Source organism: Trichoplusia ni, chromosome 11, assembly GCF_003590095.1.
Source record: "Trichoplusia ni isolate ovarian cell line Hi5 chromosome 11, tn1, whole genome shotgun sequence".
NCBI lineage: Eukaryota > Metazoa > Arthropoda > Insecta > Lepidoptera > Noctuidae > Trichoplusia > Trichoplusia ni.
In genome coordinates this window covers 10,682,051-10,705,374 of record NC_039488.1, presented here as the reverse complement: position 1 = coordinate 10,705,374, position 23,324 = coordinate 10,682,051, and the positions used below count along the sequence as shown (strand labels likewise).

Genomic DNA, 23,324 nt, shown 5'->3' with positions numbered 1-23,324 from the left:
TCGTTTTTTAACACTTTTACCAATAAGCAACCTTTATATTGAAATAATTATAATTGCAATACTTAAAATCTTTTTGCTCAATTAGTTTATTAAAAAAAAATAATAAAAATACTGGCTGGTAATATCTAACTGACATTTTTATTTGTAGTTTTGTCAAAATATTTTACACACGGCAAACAACGCACATTCGTTTTGTCGTATCTTATTTGGATATTTATTAAACAAAAATAAATAGTTGCGAAAATGGTGTTGACAAAGGAAGAGAAGAAAGCCAAGAAGGAGGCGAAAAAATTGGAAAAGTTACAACAAGAGATAGAATTTCGAAAACAGTTAAAACGTGAGGAGCTAGCGCGTGAGATTGCTGCACAAGCCCTAAGACGAGATGAACTTGATAAGAGCTGGCGCGCGATGATGCTTAAAATAAAAGAACCTGTTTTCAGACAAGACATTGAGGTGATGTGGCATGTCTTCGAAAGGGTGTTTGACAAAAAAGATTACTTAATCAAACACACGATGAGACTCATGGACATCGCTGATGATCAATTTCAGCGAACTGTTGCAAGTTTCTGTGACACAATTGACAGGATGATCAACAAGTTCTTATTAGATTTAGAGGACATGTCGAAAGAAAATGATCGTAGAACATACGATCTATTGAAACGATCTGACGATGAGACAACCCATATCATGTCTGATCATACAGCAGCCGAAACTCATTTACAGTTGCTACTGTATCATGCTTATAACACAGCCGACACTTTAGCATGGACCACGAGAGGTGAGAATATGGTGAAAGCAGATGAGGAACGTAATAAATACGCAGATGAACGTGAAAACTTACGTTCGATCCTGGAAAACAATTACAATGCTATGTGGGACGAGTATAAAGCTGTTTTAAGAGCTTATGTAGTAGGTACAGCAGAGAACCAAAAAGCAGTACGGAAACTACGTCGTAAAGAGAATTTGATGGCCGATATAATTGCGTCTCAAGGTAAGAAAATCGCTAACAGTGATGGACTTCTTAGACGGTTACGTACAGAATTGGCAGCTTATGAATCTGGAACAAAACAGGCTGCTTTCCGTGACCGTCGAAACAGACATCGCGACGCCTGCTACAGACTTAAAAATCATATGTATAATGGAGTTGCTACAGACGTAAAACAGCTAGCTATCTTAGTAAAAGTGTCTGATGATGCCGTAGAATGGTTAGAAGCTGCTTACAAAAAAGTAGACAGAATTCTTCGCATGGCCGGCCTTTGTCGAAAATTTGAGACTCAAAGGGAAAAAGTTCTACCCTACGGTTCATGCATGCCTCATTCTCCTAGCCAAGGTAAGAGTAATGTTCGGAAACAGCAGTCTGACGACTCACTTGTATTGAATGCTATTTCAACAACTAGCGGTTTGACTAGATTGTGGCATAGAATATCTAGGGCTGAGTTAGCGAAGAGAGCTTTATTACGAGAAAAACAGTTGCTAGAAGAGGAAAATGCGCTCATCTTAAGAAAAGTCCAAGAATTTAATGAGAAAAAGATTACTGTAGATCCACAAAAATGTATATGTGGTAAATCCTTGGAACCAAATCATAGAGCTTCTACTGTGCACCCAGTTGCAATAGATGGTGTTACTGAAGTTAGCAAACTGAATCTCCAATCGCAAATTCGCTATTAAAAAAAATTGTGGAGGGTGGGAAGTCAGGTATTTTAAAATTTATTTAATAATAAAACTATTTCACTATTTATATTGTTTTGTTTCCGTGTTGATACATCACGATGCTCATTATAACTCTTTCGTCGTAGGTAAATTGTGACATAACATTTTGCAGTTTCACTGGGGTCTTTTGTGACGTTTGGGTGTATTTCGTCGATCACGGCGCGGATCGCGCGAGCGTCGCACGCGCATGTCGCAATGAAACAAGACCCTTTCGAGGCGCAAACGATGACACTTTGACATTACCTACTTCTTATTATATCATGGCACATGCTAAATAGTTGAGAGGAAATAAAGTAACTAGTTAAAAAGCAGAACTACTAGAAACAGAACTGAAATAGGTTCTTTTAGATTAGTTTGCAATTATATCCGTTTTGAAGTAGAGAATTATGCATAATTAGGATTTAGAATTAGGGTTGTCCTTGAGGAACCAAAATAAGGTACACGTTTCAGCTATCAAAAGTTGAAATCCGAATCCTGTAACTAAGCCGCGACACATTACCGCTACTTTCAAATATTTTTGGTATTGTTTACTATTTCGACCTTGCACTTCGTATTTGCTCATGAAAGGAGAACTACTCTTATTGTCATATAAAAATGAATTTCGCACGTTATTCAAAAACTGTTTCGTAACTTTATTTAAATAGGTTCATTAAAATAAATGTAATGTCGGTTTTCATGAGTTTAATGAATGAAAAACCTTATTGGTCGATTCTTTCATAATTTGACTACATTTTGATAGCGTACTTCAACCGTCGCATCGTGATTGTCTCAATTTGTATGAATAAATTAAGTCCTGAGCCCTCATCAAACCGCTATTATACGACGGTATCGAGATAATGTGTAAGTCTTGAAACAATAAAATTATCATTGATTCCTATAACCTGATCATTGATTCCACGATGAAGCAATGTCGTCTACACATTCCGTAAAGTTTAATACTAACTATATAATGTTTATTTAAATTAGAAAGATAATCTCATGATGTTAGCAACATACCTATTTCGGAACACAAACTTTTATTGGTATATCTGAAAAGTGTGTCAGAAACCATACTATAGACACGACATGGAGAATTCGCATATACATTTTCAAGAGATGTTTACAAAGGCACACAATATTATTATGTAGAAATACTACGTCAACGTATGATCCATTTCCTCGTCATGACCGTTTGAAAGATAGACGCTTTCACCGGTTGATGCAGCAAGGATAGCTACAAGGAAGAAGCTTTGCTCTACTTAATATAATGAACTATATTGTACACCGCTCGGCTAACGTTCATGACATGTATTGTAAACCGTACTAAGCTGTATTTCCACCATTTACAACGGCATAATGCGGCGTGTTACGATTGTTATGAACAACGACACGTCTTTAGATACAGAGATTTTATGATAGATGTTACAGGGGTTTCCTTGTTATAGAGATATCATCAAAATAATGAGACATTGCTTCTGGTTTTACCTACTTAAATGAGGTAAATATTATTTTAATTTAGTTGGTTAAATTATTTTAATTTAGTTGGTTAAATTATTTATGTAATAAGTTGTGTCGTCAATAATTAAGTTATTTTATATGGTAATTTAAACGGTGAAAGTAATATAGGGCTCAATACCAAACAATAAAATGATATAAAATAGAAAAATAAAATATTGTATAGTACAGAAGAAGACACGATATTTACGCGTACAATAACTAACGAGGACTCATTACAAATGCAATAGAGCCTTAAAAATAATAAAAACAAAGGTTCACGGTCACTAAATTTGGTATTTTAATTGGTTTATAACTGAGAAGCAGACACAAAAGTCATCAACATTATGAAATAATTACCGGTACAATGCCAACAAAAGGCAGAAATACACGTGTTACGAAAACTTAACGTTTGGTGAAGTTTGATCACGCGATGTAATGAAGCTCATTGATGGATCGATTAACAGGGCTGTTGTATTCGAGATCATTACCCAGAAATGGACAAGTAACATCTTAGTATTAAGATATTGTGTTGATTGGGTGGAAACGTTGATATTTAGTCACGGCTATCGACGTACTATCGGAGGTAGGATCCGTACGGGGGACATCCATCACGATAGGGCGACATTGCGGCATCTTCGCTGCGTCGGGGAGTCGTGGGGTGCGTATATAAGACGCTGATGAGGCCGGGGCGCGACACCAGTCAGCTTTGCACGCTAAACAACGATCATTGTCACCGGTACCGATTGTTACAAGTTGTGTGCAGTGTCGTGCTATTTGTGTGAACGTGACTTCTAAGGTGAGCTTGAATTATGCGTATAGCATCCCGGTGGATATTACTAAAGAATTTATTTTTCTGGTTCTACACCACCTAACGATATTAAAAGGTGCAAAAGATTAACTGGATAAACAATATTCCCGATGTGCTGAAAAAGATTTCAGGAATTAAAATTTTCTATTTTCTATTTTTGTATTAAGTGTTGAAGTTCAGTTTTATTCTACTACTGCACTTAAAATAAGAAAACATAAAAAAGGGAACAAATGATTGTAAAATCTAAACGTTAACACACATTTTTGAAATTTATATTTCTAATCATTTAACCATATCTGTAGGTAATTGGTATAGTACATTGCACCAACTTAATTGTCAAAGTGATCCTAAATTAAAGTAACAATGCCCTAATTAGACACTCGAAGGAACTTAATTAAAATCAGATCTTGAACTCACTTCATTCACAAAAGTGTTCAGTCACCCGTAATTACTATATTATCTTAGAACGTTATCAGTTGCACATGGACACAAAAATCCATTGTTTACAATTAAAAACCGTGTGAGTTTTGTATATGTATTACAATATTGATTTATTGCATACCATTATCATTGGTAATGGTGCAAGTAACTGCGAAAAGGCAATGTCGTCACCTTTGCCATTTCTTCCTAACACAGAGGCTGGAAGGCACTGATACAGTAGCATTTCCCACGGCGAAACCAGATCATTAAGTGCGTTAAACACATAAAAAGTATGTAGACAGCTGACGGATAGACAACCTAAAGAGATAGATTAACGTTGTAACGTATGTCGGTATTAGGTACAATCGAAAACACTGTGTCTTACAAAACAATATACGTAAAATAGATTTAAAACTTTGTGTTATTCGTTAGCAGATATCAAATGTTAACTTTCCTAGATAGTATTACAGGGGTTTAACTTAGTTTACCAGGTTCATAAAAAAATGTACGGACATGTGGATCCTTATCACACAAAATAATGACATAATGTTGATTACAATTTATAGTATTCATAAAGCATAACTATAAAAGAGATGAAGAGCGTTATTAAATTTTATTCCTATGCCTAACTATTTCAGAAATTTAATGTTTTACCAAATGCCAAATCACATTTAGCCCAAATCACAATACCTATGCATCTCTTTTTAAAGAACGCTTTTTACTTCCTATTTCCAGAACTCTATCGAATGTATGCAGTATGTAGCTTGCGACACAGTTTTTCTTATGCGGCTATTAACGCATAATTAATGTTAGTAGTAGTTTCATTCCAAAAATGAGTACCTATGTGAAATTTGCACATGGGTTTATAAGTTAAACCTTTAATGCATAGCGTACAAGTGTAAATTAATGGCAAATAGTAGAGAGGTTCACCAAATAGTTAACGAAGTTACTAAAATTCCTTGTACAGAGTTGTAAACGATTTCGCACGCGTTTTGAACTAACCATCGTAAACCTAGAAACAGTGAGAATGACATTTTGTTTGTCGGCATCGACAGATTACACACGTGATAACAGTAGATTCTAGTTCATGGGATTTTTACTAATATTGTTGTTTTGGGAGCAAGGACTACATTAATACAGTTACTTGGACCAAGTATGAGAATTATATTTAAAAAAATTTTAGATACAGCGTTGAAATGGAATTTTTATGATCTTGAGATTCACGATTTTGGAGGACGTGAAATATAAGCGATTTGCTGACAAGATAATAAGCAAGTAAAAAGTCCTGTTATATCATGTTATTGTATGTAGTTGGATTTAAAAATATCATTGTTTTTTACATGACTCGCAGTTTTTCAGGCGTAGTTCGCGGCCTCGTGTATCAATGTAATCTAGATCTACCTCAGCCAGTTCAAGTCAATAAAATGTTTTCGGCATAATCTTAAATTATTCAGTATCAACTTGAAATATTCCCATAAAGTCACTCGAGAAAAAATATTTTACGTACAACCTTAGTTTTACAGAATTCACATAACTTAAAATTTCCCATAAGCTAAAAGTCTCATTCACACAATATATAAATCTCAGCAAAGGAAATTCTCAAAGTAGTATGTTCGTATCTTGTATGTTTTCCTTGGCATTTCATCTATAAAAACCGCCGAATAAGTGCGCAACACACGTCCGCAAGCGAGATTGCGACGCGACAAGACAAAGCAATTCCCCACAGGAATCGATCACGCGAGGCCAGACAAATCTCAATTATTGGCATACCTGCGCCCATGTTTTATGCAGATTGCCGCCAATGTTCCCTATCAGGTATTGTTTATGATAATTAACTTTTTTGTCAATACTTAATTACGGTTTATTAAAATAAAGTGAAAATATTTTGTTATCTCAGATAATACTTATTGCACTTTGATCGTTGAGGAATTAGGAGTTAGTTATTTAGGGTTAGTGTTTTTTTTTTCGATATACGTCAAGTTAACCGATCCGAACATTTTTTGTGTAACCGCGGACTTTTAGGATATAAAAGACAATCAATCATTGTTATACCTAATTATCCCATTTATTAATTATAATTTTCTCATTTATTAAATTAGTCTAATAATGCAAGCCATTTGCCCATATGACTTCATAAATACAAAAATTGTGTAGAAGATACAAAAATGGTTAACAAATAACATTATTTACATCTAAAGTTATTTAAAGAAATTCCGTAGTTAGACCGTGACTTAAAAAAAAACAAATCTATACATACTGATTTTAAACAAATGATTTTTCTGTAAAGGATGCAACAAAAACCAAAATCAATCAACAATAACATCTAATATTCAATTAAGAATAATAAACAAAATACTTGTTTGATTACATACATAATGTTTAAAACTTGACAGTGTGAGAAAAGCCGCTTGTCAAGCGTGCGTGATACAAAAACATAAAACTGAAGATAATTACAGTAATTGTCACTCCTTAGCTGTATCGATAATGAGGCAGTTATTCTTTAGCCATTAGGCGACATTTTTTCAAAGAGCTGTTCTCATCCCGGTGCAACCTGTCCTCATTGTTTTATGTAGGTGAGGTCAGAGGGACTAGGATCGGTTTCTCGCCGAGATGCGTAACGAAGATTGTTTTTAAAAACTAACAAAATCATCAGTACGTATCTTTTCGAGGCTAGGTAAATGAGGGAATTGTGTTGATTCTTAAAAATAGCGCCCTTCGATATATGAACTTAGCTGATGGAAAACCACCCTTTCTCTACTTTTCTCAAAAGTATCAGGTTATGATGGCGGTGTTATGAAATTTAGGAAATATTTAAGACACCTTTGAAGTACCTTCATGGTAACAAATAATTATTTTAGAAAATCATTGAAGACGCAAATAGATGACAATGATTTGAATAAAATTGACCAATTAACTTGTGAACATAATCCGCAAGATAAGCCTCGCATGTCCTTGTTACTAGATGTTACATGAATGTTTACACAATCCTTGTATCTTAAAATACATCACAACAGATTTATGTTCTAAGGATTAACTCTGACATTCTTTACCCACATTAACTTATTAATTACTTATTGTTTTGATTGAAGAAGAATCCACGGAAATGATAAATGCTTATGAAACTGAACATCGTACAAATAATTAAAATTAATTAGAATATTTAAATAATAAACACCCGTTACACGACTGTAACGGCAATTATCGTACTTAGAGCAAACGATTTAATTTGTGCGGCGTTAATTATAGACAAGATGTTATGGTGGATGTGTTAATTTGATGATGCTATTAGTACCTATAGAAAGAGCTTTAAGCGATATATTTATTAATTGTATAATTTAAAGCATATTTTTTTATTACCTACCGTATCAAACACGCGGGAAATTATTTTATAAGCAGCGTTTCAAAACGCTTATTTACACAGGGTTATTGAAACCCACTTGTATAATTTATGTGACAATAAAGTATGTTTTAATATAAAATAATAAGAGGAACATCAGATATTTAAGACCGGTTATCTCGAAACATCGAATTATTTATAAGCCCCAACTAAACATGCATCCTAAATATTTACGATACATGTTTAGGGAGCACCATGCAAAGCAGAGTGGTTTATTTAAATAATTCGCGATCGCTATTGAAATCTTTATTTATCCTCTACCAAATTTTATATAAAACTTCAAACAAGTGACAGGTGAAGGGGAAAATACAATAGACTCATACGGTAGTTAAGTTAAGAAATAGTTGCTTTAAAATTGGAAATAATCAATTATAGGTATCTGTACATATAATGAATCGACCCAATTAAGTTTGCTGAAATTCTAAAAGCATAAATATTCTAAATAAACTGGTTGGCAACCTACCTACTACCGAAGATTTATGGTTGCATTATCATTAGATACCGATAAAGCAGCAGTATCCAAATGGTTTATTTTGCAACAAAACGTACAATTCACAAAAAAATGTTCCTTGACCACAAACGCATAAATTTTTAAAGGAGCAACATAAGAATTTGAGATCAGGTTTCCAAAACCTTATTTACTTTAATAATAAATAAGCTTAACGCAAAAGTCATGTAAAAATGTAGTGTTGAGGATGTTATTTTATATTCTGCAGATATCAAAATGAGTAACTAACAATATTGAATAAGAAGTTGTATATTTAACTGTTAAAAATCTTTTGTCCAAAATTATTTTAAACAACACTCAAACATTGTGACCTACTGTGGGTTCAAACCTTGCACGGGACAAATCTTGTGTCAGTTACGTATTAGGCATAGGAATAAATGAAGAGATCTTTTTTTATTTGTGCATTTAATTTCTTTTTTCATTTCGTAGATGACTTCAACAAAGTGGTTGGTATGTGCGCTCGTGGTGGTGTGCGTGAGCATGCGGCAAGTGTCCGCTGCCCCTGCGCCACAGGAGCAAGAGTACCCGCCAATGCCAGTAAGTACCAACATATTATAAACATCAGATGCATCCTAAATCAGAGAATAATATGACCTTGAATTTGAACCCTGACAGGCGATACGATGTTTTGTTTGTTACCAGGGAAACGAAAACGACAACCTTATCAAAGTCCTAAAAGGAATATCTGGTTTCCAAGGCTTATCGTTGTGCTTATTTTTTAGTCATTAATATTCCGTCCTGTCAGAGCAAACATTTTAACTAGCTGTGTTTGATTAGGTTTTAATTCTTGAGTATCTAAAGCATTTTGCAGATGACGCCTACATGTTCATCATATAAATAGTTTTTATGTAAATATAACATATTTGTTTGTATATGGGAGAGACAAACAAATGTAGAACAAACGTTTGCAGATGTTACGACCTTTAATTGCTCCGCAATACTGCATATAGGTAATAAATGCAACTTTAATTGTTATTATTCGAATATATTCCATACATATACTGCGCCCTTTAACATAACAATGCAAGAACATCTTTACATTTTAAAGCTATTTATAGGATTGATGTCCTAGATGAAACTTAGAATGTTGCCATGTAGGTAGCTGCTCATTGATAATTTATTTTATACAATCTTCTTCACTGATCAATGAGTTGTGTCCACATTCTATTAATATTTTTATATAAGGTCTCATTGCTTTATCAATGAAAAAGTTTAAATTACAGAGACTTCAACAAATAATGTAACTTGGATGATTGGTCATATGTATTAACGTTTTGAAGGGACCAATTAAGTACTTAACAACATACTAAAATGTGACGAATTACAAATGTTTAATAAAAAGACACACTAGATCTTAAAATAACTCTGTCGGCAACCTCAGCCAAAGAATTTTCTATAATATGACCAAATGCCATATAAACACGCAATTATCTCTCAAGGGGTCAAAGGCGAAATGATGCGTAAACATCTGAAATCCTGACACCATCTATTTACAATCCGTCAAGACGCTTCTTACCGCGTAATTAAAATATGTCATTATAGCAACATTAATATGTACTATAATAGTTGTTTTTACAACTAAAAGTTGTCTACCTTAACATATAAGCGAGACGATGCAAGGATGCTTGTACGTTGGCAATAATTTAAACAAAACGTGAATACCTTTGACCTACGGCATTACGGCTAAGGCAAGTCTAACTCCGGTAGATGTTAAATTACGACATATTGAAGCTAACAATAAAATCTAAATAACATGAAGGATGCATCAGTGTTAAGAGGTATTAGATCTCGAATTGAAATAGGAGTTAATAGCTATTGGGTGTGTTGAGTTGAGGCAATTTAATTGTTTTGCTACAACACTTTTTGAAGATTTTCCGACAAATTTTAATTTAAGGGGGAAATTGAGTGAAGCTAAATAAAAGTATTATATAACATTAACTTTATTCATTTGAAACTTTGGATTTGGACGCCCAAATTTCTCAAAGAAGATCCAGCGTTTAGCTTTTTACCGGTAACAATTCGTTTAGCACAGGAGAAAAACCCATTCAAGAAGGAAAATGATCGTCTAATCACGCATCACCTGCTGAAGAGGCAATAACTCTTATAAAACAATACCTGTCAAAAGTTCATTGTAAGATAAAGAGGTATTAGCATGATTAACCTTATTAAATAAACGCTGCATAATATTTATCGATAAACAGTCTTGTTTGCATTTTAAATTGAATAAGAAGGCTTGATATAATGTTTTATTTATATTTTGGTTCGCGCGCTGTATTAATTTAACCAGAAAATAAAAGAGGCCTGGCAAAAAAGGAAGAGTACTTATTTTTGAAATAGCTAGGTTAAAATATTCTAATGCACTACACAGGAGCTACTCTTGTCACTGTGAATAGTTTCTTAAATCAGATCCAACAGACATTTTGACAAAAAATATTTAAATACGTGTCTATGTTTTTTTTTCAGTTGTATTTTTTACCTACATTAATGTTCAAAATTAGGTTCTCAAGGACCAAATGTAATGATAGCATCAAGATCGTTATAATGATACTTTTTTGTTCCATGTTCGCTTCAGTGAAACTGTTTTTAATCGTTCAGTTTTACGTGATTTTTAATGCTTGTAAGATGATATCTATAATTGTTTTAAAGTACTCTATACAGTGTTCATGTGTCTAAATCTGGATTTAACCTGCCCTCTATGGGCCAAAGACCTATAATTTTCTCAAAATATTACAAAACCGAAATTATTAATACATAATTATTATTTACGTTGTTTTCTGTTCATTTTACACGATTTATATTATTTTATGTAGTTTCTTCCATTTTGTAAATAACAACTACAATCCGTAAATTAAGTAATAAACAGCCAAGTCAATATTTGTTCGCGTCATTCAGGTTGAGGTCTTAAAGTACTTAATTCACATGACGAACATTTGCCCTTATCCTATCAATATTGTATTGTTCGTTAGCGGTGGAGTATGTAGTGTATGTAGCGCTTGTACCAGCACATCCGTGCACTATCGGATGCATCTTGCCAACGATTATGTTAACGATGTGAACATTTGCAACGCAAACTCTACTAATTGGACGCAATTGCGTTTGACCGTCTTTGTGAGCGTTATTCACGTTATCTCGATTAATTGCGAACACTACACAATAAAAACCTAATTGAATCACATGTATTAACTTAGAATAATGCAAACAAAAATTCAAATATTTTAATTTTATTCTCATAATAGTAATTGTGTCTACTACAAAGTTTAATTATTCCATATTTCAAGTGCTTTGTCTTTGCATAAGTATAAGGTTGTTGCAACACAACTTTATGCTATGTCATGCTCGGTCAAAGATGGACGTGGTGAAATTTATTTTGCATAAATACTTCATATAATAAGCATTTTGTAACGTATTTTAATAAAAGGGAGTTTTGATAATGTTATATCGTTAACATTGTTTCGAAATTTAGGAAGTATCTAAATTTAAACCTTGTGAGTTTTTATGCAAATATTTGTATCTAATTTTCATATTAATATTATAAAAGACCTGCTTAATTTAATAAGCGAAAGGTCACATTAAAGGTTAACTGTAATGACTATAGTATTATGTAATATATAATGCAATAATTACATGTTTTCAGATGTATTCTCCTCGTGAACTATACTTAATGCAGAAATAAAACAAATGGTAGATTTACATAAAGTCCTATCCTATTGTCAGCCTATTATGCTCCTAGTAACGTAGTGCCTAAGTTGTCTCGACTTGTTATTCACAAATATACGTTTTAATTAAACGTATTAAAAAAATCCAAAGTAATAAAATTAGTTGTTGCTGTCAGCATAGTATATAGTAGTATAGTAAAGTCTGTTCTTTTATTTTATAATACTTTAATTTTAAAACAAAAGAACTGACTTTTACATCCTAAATAGAGTTGATAAAATCATTAGCACGGAAAATAATAGTGTACTCTGTATGCAAATATTTGTAAAGATATTGCATAAGATGTATGATAATGCGAGTATATTAGTGAGGTACACTGTCAAAAGTTAATTAATAAAAAATCGTTCTTTTAATTAGCACAAACGTAGGTTTTTTGCTTTCACCGATCTGTAAAGGACAAATGTCCCAGAAAAAGAGCCCAAATCTCTTTTTCTGTGACTTTTATCCTTTACCTGGAATGATCACTATTAGTAATTGAGTATATTTCGCAGTATGAATACAAATACGACGTGGAAGACCAAGAAAAGGCTCTCTACTTCGGGGCAAACGAGTCCGGCGACGCGCAAGGCAAGGTGGTCGGCGGATACAAGGTACTGCTGCCCGACGGACGCCTCATGACCGTAGAGTACACCGTCGAAGGCGAGAGCGGCTTCGTACCCAAGATCAGCTTCGAAGACAACGCTAGCCCCTTCGGCAAAGGAAAGTAGACCCTATTCTCGTACCCACAAGACTGCTCCCGCGATAAACACTGTAGCGAATACTAACCAAACTTGACTCTTGAATTTCATTATTAAATTGTTTTGTGTTTTTTTTCAGTTCGCTTGAAAGTAAATTTTTCCATTTATGAATTCTCGTAAAAGGTGAAAATTTGTCTTTTTTTATTTCTTTTTGTTTTGTTTTGTTCCGTGAATATGAAATTCAAAAGTCGATAGTTATAGCTATTTGGAAGAAAGTTACTTTGATAGAAAACTTAAAACTCAACATCTAGTAATAAGAGACGGGAAGTTTATAGTGATAGTTTTGGGAATATCGGGTTTTGATCAAAGATAAGTACGGAGCAGTAACTTTCTTCACCGTCATAACATTTTCTTCATATTATAAATTTGTATCTTATCTTTTAATACTAAACTAGTATACTCTATAATTAATCTAGATGTAATCAAAACTCATTTGCCAATAAGATTATGTACAGTCAGCGATCTCTGCGATAATTGGTGTACCGCAAATATCGAGTTACCGATACTGTGATCAATTAGAACGATTTTAATATAGGCCATGTTCGACAATTTTAACATAATGAAATTGTAATGTAGATTATAATTTTGTATGTGTATCGATTAGTACTTAATTGCATGTAGTTTTTGATAAATAATAATTTTGATAAATATTTTTGTATTGAATTCTTGTTTTATTTCGCTCCTTCCCTTTTAAATTGTTTGGTTATAACAACCCAGGACTCTACCAGCCATATTATACTAGTATGTACATTTAATATATGAAGTTCTTCCTTTCTGTCCTTCTTCCGTTTTCGATCAGTGCAACACTGTTTTTCTTTCATTCGATATTAATTATTATAACCTCTCTTTTCTTTCTTATAGTGATCTGAACAACTTAATACAATCCATACATCTTTTCTTAACCAACCTCTTTCCGCCTTTCCATCCACATGTAAACTCAATTACTCTTTTCGCAACGTTTAATGTGAAGCATTCTGAATGTAAATTAAACCTACATTTCACCTATATAACAATGATAGACAGAACATGACACATAAATTCGGCTTTTAACTGAGCATCGTTAGTGAAGGTGAATCTTTACGAAAGCAAAGCCGGTACTAAAACCAAACATTGAGCAAAACGTCGTTTAACTCTTAACAAATTCCATTTAAACGCTTATAATTCAAATGATGTAACTAAAGAGCTATGTAATCAGAATTATTCAGAATATTCAGAATTTCACTAAACATGAATAACGTTTTTTTAACAAGGATGCGGCAGTGTTTTATGGAATTACGTGATATTTAAATTGTGGCCTTGTGTACGCAGCGTGTCATTATGACCGCGATCATTGCAGTCTTTGACATCAATTACAATAAAAAAAAACCTCTGTTCTCCGTAAGTAATGTGGCAATAGTAAGAAAAGTTCTAAGATTACCCCATTTTGGATTTACTTGGACACAGACTACCAATCTGTGCGGAGTCGTAATCACCTACTTAATTCCATATGACCTTATGAAGTAATTCAGGCTTTTCTTTTTTTCAGCCAAAAGTAAATGAAAGCACTTTTTTGGCAGTGCTTGAAGTTACTTATTATAACGAAACAATTGAATTAGTTTGCTCATTGCATTTTCTTTTATAATATTTATACCGCAATAATAACAAATATCGGGTCCTAGCAAGTCTTCGTGATAAATGATCATGTGCATCTTCACTGAAGACTTATAAATATTCCCGAGAGTGCTGACCATGACGGGTTATCGTGTCCGAGCCACGGAGCCGTCACGATATGTAAAATATAGTCATCTATCATAGACTTAGGTTAAGAGCCTCTGAGGCTGCGACTTTGAAATAGTAAAAAGAGTAAAATAGTACGAAGATGCGAAAGACCATTTACGTTTCCTAACTAAAAAAGAGATGTCTCTAGGAATGAAAATGTGAGATGATGTGCCATTTCCTCTGAAAATGAAGAGAAAAAGAGTCGTCATGAAGATCTGAAGTGGAGAAAGCCAATGTTTATTCTGAAGAAACCTGCATATCGAGTATCGGTAGAAGAGATATCAGAAATGCATAAGGAAGCTGAAACGATGAAGAAGAAAACAAAAATGATGTTCTGGACTGCTTGTTGTTTTGTTCTGTTCATCTATCAGTAAGTGTAACCTTACACATAATACCGGCCCAAAATAAATTATTAGCCTCCTTTTAAACCGCAGTTTTTAACTATTCATGCCATTTTTCTCTCACTTACTGTGGTACCTCGACCTTATTTATTTAGCACGGTACCGGAACAACGAAGAGTCAAATTACTGGTGGAACGTGTGAGCGAGTGAGTGAGTGAAGCGTTGAAGGGTGGGCAATTGAAAGTGCTACATAACAGCCTAATTTAAATAAATGCCTTGAATATACTACAGTTACCTCACTCTATATCAGGTGCAAACACAGCCTTACTTGAATTACACAATACTTCCCGTATAAGTTACGTGATATTAAAATAGACTGGCCTTGTCGACGAGCCGTGTCATGATGACCGCGGTCGCTTCAGTGTCGAACTGCGGTCGGCCGGCGCGGCCCACCATCTGTAGCACTGTGCTTATACTGTACTCCTGGAACAATGCTATAGGTTACTAGTATTACTGGAATAGGATAAGAAATATATAATATATACTTTTTTAGGGTTAGGGACTAGTAATTATTACACTGCCACTTTCTTTCGTAGGGACGTTTTCTTTTTCTGATCTGACCAGGAAAAGGCCCAAAATTAGAAACATCACTCTTACTCGAAACTCAACGAACCCTTTTCAAGTCTTTTGGCTGGCAATGTACAACTTTCTCCATTTTTTTTTTCTTTCTCAGAAGTTTTTGTAGAAAGCAATAGGTAATCATTTCATGAAATTTTTGAATTTCTGTCTATTTTGGGCGCTAATCGACTTATTTTATTCCCAATTGTGCAGTTCCAGGAACAGACACAGTATTAAAAAATATGACCGGTGTCGAATTAAATATTGGTAATGAGTTACCTGATAAGCACCGTTGACGTATTGTTGAGTATTTTTGACGATGACTAGATGGGCAGGAAGGTTGACGCCCATTGCTGAAAAGTATTACATAATTAATACTGAAGTTAATAACTTATCAACAGTCACTAGTGGCGAATCCTGCACTGTCATTTGCGGGACTGGAAAACTGAAAAGTAACTTAATATAAAGTCTATTAATGAGAATTATTAGTACCCAAGGTTGTATTAGGTTATTTATTATCTTTAAGATTTTTATACTTAAGATAGGCATAGAGGGAGGGTCTTAAGGTTTGTCTTTGTCTAAATTTAGTTCATTTTATTATTTTAAAACCATAACATTTCTTACCTAAAGTAGTGGTAGTTATCAGTATCGGCAAGTCCCTGTTCCTGAAGGCAAACTCTATGTTCTGCCGTTCTTCATACAACAACCCAGCGTGGTGACATCCAACACCACTCATAACTAACGCCTGGAGAACAAAGCGTATTAAAAAAGTATTTAAGTTACAGTGGCTAAATTACAACTGCACAAGTCGATCACGGGTTAAACTGCACTTGATACGGGCGTGGACCATCTAAGTCATAAGGAGTTCCTCTGTTCCTCCGTTTCAGAAGGCACGTTCATTTTGGGTTCTACAGCTATTTACACATCTTTGACAGTTGCAATTGTGTTCATTAGCTAGAAATTCTGGCAGCATGTCTTACTAAAGGATATCGTGTAGCTCGGGTAACTGGATTGAGGATGTCAGATAGAGACTGTAAAACACAGGTTAAGTACCAGTGTTTGTGTTGATGCATCCGCTTTGATTGGAATTCGACTCCAACACAGTTGGACAAAGGCTATAATGCTGATATACATAGCGTTAGAGGCGAGGTTAGATGTTTCATCTGAAATGCGTGCTTTGGAATGTTTACTGATGTTGCGGGATTAAGTGAATTTGGACGGACTGCATGCTAATTTGCTAATCTTATTATCACTGGGGGGATGCAAAATCGAAGAAGAAAAGCTTGTAGTTTTTGGCTTTATATGAGTTTGAACTTTGGATAAAGGAACGAATTATAAATTGGAGGAAAATCAAAGAAAAGTCATAAAGAATACCTCTCGTTGCAGTTTTTAAAACAGTGTTACCTGTAATTTCTTGTTCTTAATACTAGACGCTAATGCAGTCAGTTTGGCTCTCTGCTCCTCGTTGAAACTAATTGTTAGCTCTCGAGACAAAGTCTCCGCCGTCAGTATCACACTTTTACGAGTGTTGCAGAATATCTAGAATATAAACAATGCATAAATATGACTCAATATACTTTTAGATTATTAAAGATAAAAGACAATACCTTAAAAGTTTTCAAGGAAACAAGTCGCCGAACAATTTTAGGACTTCTGTGACTCTATATTTTACACTGAGTATTTTGACGTGAATGTCTAAAAGCTTTGAATTTTTCTCTCGTGCTTCGTGCAATGGGATAAGATCTATTGCAAATGTTTTACAAAATAATACATGTTTGGGAATAACTCCACTTACCTGAAGACTGCCTAAAATTTAAGGTTCGTAACCGTATAACAAACATTCAGTGTAACTTTGTGTTTGTGATAAGCTTACCAGCGTAGGTTTTCCAGAATGGTACTTCTGTATAACAGGCCATAGCTTGTAGTTGAGTATGATGTCAAACTTAAATATGCTTGAACCTTCCGGGCACGGGTAGCCTTCTACTATGCGCTTCAACTTTACAGGACGACACTCATCACCGAATCTTAAATGAAGGGTGAGTTGTTGAGTATATTTAGGAGTATCTAAAAATCTTTGTACATTCGTACTGTATTTATTGTCTGATAGGGTCAAAGTTAGTAAGAAAATGATTGTTTAGAGTTTAGACTATTTTTATAGACATTAAAAAGATTGTGGAAACATTACACATTACACCGTAATTAATACACACAGTAAAGTACCTCTTCCACACCAAAATAATATAATTTTAAGACGAAGTGAACCCGTTAAAGAGAGGTAGCTTGTTAGAGGCGTACCCACTACCATCTCCTACAATTTTATAGTTTTTAACTTTTTTTTCTTCTTATTTTTCTACTTACTTATGAAACACAGCGGGTTTATCACTAGAACCGAGCCAGCTAGCGACATCTTCAGGGTTGCTGACAGTAGCGGACACTGCAACAAACCTTATTCTTGGTGCAGACTTGTTGGAGACCACTTCACCTTTGAGTTCCTTTTGTAACTGTTCTATACGGTGAACTGATTGAGCTGAGCTCTGAAAATAGTTTCAGATGAGTTATCGAGGATAGTGTTGTCGAACGAAATATGTTTTATGGAAAATTACATTTGATCATGTTTTGCTTTTTACAAAAGTTTGCGTTAACAATCCTGCGACTCTAGCCAAAGAAGAAGCTGGGAAAGCACTTGGTTGTCTTAGTTGCATCAGAAGATAGTTATCAGTTAGCATTATTTTATTTAAAATTCCTATTCGTTCCCAATTACTTCTATCCGTTTATTGAGGTAGGTTTGCATTCAGTTCATTGCATTCATTTATGCATCTATTTAATTGAGCCGTATCATTTGGAGTCGTCCATACTGAGGCCTTATGTTGGACGGAACCCACACATTTTGGCCCACGAGTTATTGTATAAGCGACATAGGTACATGGCCAGACGCAAATTATAAAGGAGGCCTTTGCCCTACAGTGGACGTTATAAAATAAAATATAACAAAAAAAACGTTCCCTAAACACAAATACCTCAATAGTCTTCATTCTGCTTACAACGGCTTCCAGCACGGGTCCTCGGAGCTCATCGTTCAGGATATGTACTTCATCGATAAGGAACAACTTGATGACTTCAACAAGACTTCTGTGGTCGCGCCAACGACGAGTCAACATGTCCCATTTCTCAGGAGTAGTAATTATGATCCTTGAGAGTTTTTGTTGTTATATTTAATTGAAATTAGGACTATTATTGTAGTTCCAGTAAAAACACTACTTCTAAACAATCTAGCTATCGGGTAAAACATGATTTACATTTTATCAACGAAACCGATGTAGTCTTCATTAAAAATAAAAGACCGTGTGGTAGCCGAATTTGCTGATAGTAGAGTAGGTTGTTTTATAAGTATGATGAACGTACAATATGGGTTTTTATTTCAGACTTAAAGCCGATAAAAAATCCCGAATTGATTTAAAGGACCTACGTAGTTGATTAATTAAGAACAGAATAATAAACAATCTTACTTGTACGGCTTCAACTGCGTGAAATCAACATCAGTATCGCCGGTCACTTCGATACATAGCAATCCTAGTTTAGTGAACTTCGGATACCATTCCGTTAACCTTTCCGTACATAGAGCTTTCACGGGGGCCACTATAAGGAAATTATATATTATCTACAGAAACTATTGATAAAGGGTGAAGGAAAACATCGTGAGGAAACCTAAACTCAAAATTTTGTTTTCTGAAATATAATCCGCAGTTACCTATCGTTGTGAATATCTATAATCACACCTATACAGGAATTGGCCTTTTCCCAACAGTGGGAAATCAATAGTTTTATGTAGGTATAGATTTAAAAAGAGATTTAAGAGAAATATCGTTGAAAGTAAAAGCAATGTTCTCTTTCTTGGCTTGAATTATCGTGCTAGTTCAATTCTAGTAGGCACTTCGAAACAACTTCGACTCAACTCCAATTGTGGAACAGTTTGGTTAGGATAGAAGGAGACCTTTGCCCAGCACTGGGAAATTTGGTTCGATAAAAAGAAAATCAGAAAAATCTTAGTATCAACTGATAAAATATTTTAGGCTTCATGACTGAAATAATTTTTAGAGCCTATATTTTCTTGCAATCTTGAGAAAATACTTACTATAAATGATTTTGAAATCCTCATCGCATTGTCTTTCTTCCAGCTCCATTAGAAGTTGCACTATCGCCATTTCGAAAACCACTGTTTTTCCCGATCCGGTTGGTGCACATACGACAATAGATTTATCTACAAATTTGTGGAACATTATAAATTAACAACATAGTACCCTAAGGGTAAAAACGAAATCCCATTACTGAAGCTGCGCTATCCCTACGTCTCACCATTCCAACTCGAGCTTAATACAAAGATTAATCTTGGTATAAAGAAATCGGTGCTTTCTTGTAGTTAAGGATATCCACTCACCAAATAGTCACCGATAGAAGATGATAAAATGAAACAAAGGTAAGGTATGCATAATTGTGTTAATATTGCCAATAGAAAAATAACTACTTAAGTACCCACTTGCTTAGATTAAAGAAAACTCGAGAGTTTTATCCATACAGACCTGAATAAATAGCATCTTCAATAACACTTGATTGGACTAAATTGAAATATTTATACGTGAATACATCGCGATATTTCGGATCTGTAATATAACATTCTTGGCATGAACAATACAATACAAAAGTCTTAGTAAATTGTAAGGAGAGATAACACATATATTTTTTTAGTAGATGAATAAGAAAAGAGAACAATTCAATGATTTTGAACAATATCTACCTATTTCCTCGACACTTCGCAGTGGACCCCGTTGTCCGGTACCTTTAGGTGGCCGTATAATAACTCTAGGTCTCGTTGGAGATGTTCTCGTTTCTCTTACAGGCAAACACTCAGACCTTTCCCCTGATGATGGAAGGGATAAAGGTTGGGAGTTGCATATTTCATCGCCGAGAACATCTGTGAAAGTCGCTCTGAAATAACCATATAGGTAGGTATAAACATAAAAAACGAACCCGAAGATAATAACCAGCGTGATAAGTATTAATGGGTAAAACTGTTGTGAAGAAACAGATACTTACAGATTAGGATTCATGAGCTTAGTTAAATAATTCTTAGTTTAAATTACTGTTTTCGACTTCTGCTAATTTTATTTAAGTTTTGCTATCCCGCCAAAAGTGTTCTACCACAGAGCATAAATAAAACCTTTATAAAAGTTATATTTTTTTATCGAGTGTTTAAGTATGAGTCTTTTGAGTAACGCACAGCATTTACTTATCTATTTGAAATATAACAAGATCATTGCAAATCCCAAACCTTATAATAAATTTTATTGATCATTTAGATTGAATGATTTTACTAAGTACAGGCCTTAAATGATCGGCAGAAACTTTGGATTGCAAATGGTGTCTGTGTCGTTGTGCGATCGTCAGACAACAGAAATAATGCCGTCTGCACTATGTAATAAAAATATTGCATAATACGGTTGTTTTTTATGCATCTTGTAGGGTCATTATTGCGTATTAAGCCTTTTCGTCTCGACGGGAGGAATACATGAAATTACTAACTTGACTGCGTCATTCCTACTTTTTTTGCAATGAAACTAATAGTGTAGATGTACACTCCAGTAACAACTAATGTAGTTTAGTACTTGGTTTGATTTAAATAAATGAAATTTTATTTATATTTCACTAGCGTGAATCTTAAGAATTTAATGTTATAACAAAATATAATTTCTTTTTTTCACACAATCATCTGTTATTGGCATTTCGTGTTGACAACATACTATAAACTGTCAAAACAGTTTTACGAAAACAAGGAAAATCAAAGTAAAAATTCAGTCATCGAAAGAATCTTGCGCATGACGTGATTGTCAGGTGTTTGATTACACTTCTGGGGATTTCACAAATAACTGTTGTTTGTCTTAACAATGCGATAGCTGAAAATTGTAGTGTACTGAACGGTTCTTTAGTGTAAACGATAAAAATAAGAATATAGCAAAAATGTAAGGGTTTGATATGGTTTGCGTGTACATCAGCTGTTTATCAATTCACAGAAATGGTCTTTATCCGTGTTATTATTTACAGGGACATTTTAAAGGATTATGAAGATGCTGACACGATTAGCATAGATACTCTAGCTTTGGAACAAATGGTTCTTCAAGAAAGAGCAAATGAAATAAAAGCATTAAATGATTTAAGCAAGAAAGTGAGATTCCTACACACGGATTTGGTATATTATAGACACCCAAAATCTGAAATGGGTGCAGCATGTTATTTACTGTGGAAAAACTTGATCAAAAAAGTAGGTGGAACTCCAAACGGATGGCGAGATTTAGGCAGTTCTTTGGGTATCACACAAGATGATTTAGATGTAAGTCACTTTATGATTGTTTACTCCTTTGCATGGATTTCATAACATTTTTAATAGTTTCTAAAACCAATGTTTTGTTTCAGTACATAATGCACTCAGTAAAAGATGACCCAGTTGACATGGTATTAAAAGTATTCAGACAAAATGATAATGCTACAATAGACAAAATAGTTGATGTCTTCATTAAACTGAATCGGTATGACATACTGAAATCAATAGAAGAGCCACTGTGTAAAATAACTCAGTATTTTAATAAAGATGACAGTGGTTATCAAAGCAAGAGTTCTGAACAAAGGGGCATAGTGAGTCTGAAGAATCTGCCCAATGACTTGCCCGCAGCTTTGAATAAAAATATAGTCAAAGATAAAGGTCCTAATAAGCCAAAACAACCATCATTACAACCGTCTGCAACTACCCATGAGTCTATAGAAAAGGATAGCCCAGTTCTATTCTTGACTTACACATATGATGGAATACCAACTGCAATAAATATACAAGAGTATGTTGAGAATTGGGTGGATGTCCCTAATGTTAAAGTTATAACTTTGAATAACAAAAAGGATGAATTATATCAGAACCCTGAAAAGTATATCCGAGAATACTTTGAAAGTGTAAGTTTCTTGAGTTTGGAATATTTATGTTCATTGTCAACAGCTATTTGACTAATTAATTTGTATCTGTATTTATAATAAATATGTTTGTTACAGGCTGATATTATCATACCAATAATAACTACAGGATATTTAGATGAAATCAAGTCACATAATCCTACTGTTCCCAACACTTCTGACAACTTAGACCATAAATATGCAAATTTTATTTATAATTTGATAGTCAATCACTATATTTATGCTACTGGATGTCTCAACAAAAAAGTAAGAAGTGTTTTACCACAAAATTCCAATGTTGATTTGTTTCGTCGCATAGTACTCTATCCAGACTTGATGCCATGGACTTATGAAACTAATTTTGATGAACAATTCAAGGCCTTTTTGAAGACCAATGCCTAGTATGAAAACATATCATGTTATTTTTTTTATCATAAGAGTATGTACCTGACATCATTGGTGTAAATAAATTGCATTTTAAATTAATTCAAACCTTTTATTAATTCTTAATATATGAAAATAATTAAAGAGAGGCAAAAGGTACAAAAAATAATAAACTTCATTCACATAAGTAATGCTTGTAGTTGTACTAAATTAAATCAATATTTTCCTGAAGAAAGTATTGACTCACAATAAATAAAATAGAAAAGTAAATAAAAAGAAATTTGATCAGGTATTGTAATTAAATGAAGATATCAAATGTCTTATTATCAAAAACAGAACAATATTACAAAGAATGGAGTTATTTAAACCATTGAAAAAAAAAGATATTTTATCATTTATTTATAAAGAAAAATATGTATTTATCAAATATATTAGCATTATTAATAATGAAAGCTTGTTTTTA

The 23,324-nt window shown here is 33.8% G+C and overlaps 4 protein-coding genes across 4 annotated transcripts; 3 read left to right on the top strand and 1 right to left on the bottom strand.

Annotated features, from left to right (window-relative positions):
* The first annotated feature begins 128 nt into the window (after nt 1–128).
* On the top strand, nt 129–2,605 carry LOC113498570 (dynein regulatory complex subunit 2-like). Its single transcript, XM_026878622.1, has one exon. It carries the CDS (start codon nt 244–246, stop codon nt 1,666–1,668), a length of 1,425 nt encoding a protein of 474 aa, XP_026734423.1. The 5' UTR covers nt 129–243; the 3' UTR covers nt 1,669–2,605.
* A 1,026-nt stretch (nt 2,606–3,631) lies between these two features.
* LOC113498573 (cuticle protein 10.9-like) lies at nt 3,632–13,433 on the top strand. The gene is made up of 3 exons (XM_026878629.1): nt 3,632–3,982; nt 8,749–8,856; nt 12,525–13,433. The coding sequence occupies exons 2-3, from the start codon at nt 8,749–8,751 to the stop codon at nt 12,738–12,740; spliced, it is 324 nt and encodes a 107-aa protein (XP_026734430.1). The 5' UTR covers nt 3,632–3,982; the 3' UTR covers nt 12,741–13,433.
* A 2,971-nt stretch (nt 13,434–16,404) lies between these two features.
* On the bottom strand, nt 16,405–20,639 carry LOC113498571 (probable ATP-dependent DNA helicase HFM1). Its single transcript, XM_026878623.1, has 9 exons — nt 20,579–20,639; nt 20,280–20,470; nt 20,065–20,145; nt 19,620–19,745; nt 18,994–19,123; nt 18,505–18,676; nt 17,846–18,021; nt 17,361–17,511; nt 16,405–17,026 (listed from the first exon to the last, which is right to left on the bottom strand). The coding sequence occupies exons 1-9, from the start codon at nt 20,590–20,592 to the stop codon at nt 16,877–16,879; spliced, it is 1,191 nt and encodes a 396-aa protein (XP_026734424.1). The 5' UTR covers nt 20,593–20,639; the 3' UTR covers nt 16,405–16,876.
* Nucleotides 20,640–21,284: 645 nt separating this feature from the next.
* On the top strand, nt 21,285–22,963 carry LOC113498845. The gene is made up of 4 exons (XM_026878989.1): nt 21,285–21,501; nt 21,584–21,869; nt 21,953–22,480; nt 22,577–22,963. Coding segments are annotated over exons 1-4 (1,119 nt in total). The 5' UTR covers nt 21,285–21,499; the 3' UTR covers nt 22,880–22,963.
* Nucleotides 22,964–23,324: the final 361 nt, after the last annotated feature.

Excerpts from the sequence above, each read along its gene's own strand:
- LOC113498570 (XM_026878622.1), top strand. The coding sequence starts at position 244 with ATGGTGTTGACAAAGGAAGAGAAGAAAGCCAAGAAGGAGGCGAAAAAA.
- LOC113498571 (XM_026878623.1), bottom strand. Across the intron at positions 19,124-19,619 it reads GGATTTCAAAATCATTTATA|TGGCCCCCGTGAAAGCTCTA; the intron begins GTAAGTATTTTC and ends ATTTCCTTATAG. Across the intron at positions 17,512-17,845 it reads AAACCCGCTGTGTTTCATAA|ATTCGGTGATGAGTGTCGTC; the intron begins GTAAGTAGAAAA and ends CCTTCATTTAAG.
- LOC113498845 (XM_026878989.1), top strand. Across the intron at positions 21,870-21,952 it reads TCACACAAGATGATTTAGAT|TACATAATGCACTCAGTAAA; the intron begins GTAAGTCACTTT and ends GTTTTGTTTCAG. Across the intron at positions 22,481-22,576 it reads TCCGAGAATACTTTGAAAGT|GCTGATATTATCATACCAAT; the intron begins GTAAGTTTCTTG and ends TGTTTGTTACAG.
- LOC113498573 (XM_026878629.1), top strand. The coding sequence starts at position 8,749 with ATGACTTCAACAAAGTGGTTGGTATGTGCGCTCGTGGTGGTGTGCGTG. Across the intron at positions 8,857-12,524 it reads AAGAGTACCCGCCAATGCCA|TATGAATACAAATACGACGT; the intron begins GTAAGTACCAAC and ends TATATTTCGCAG.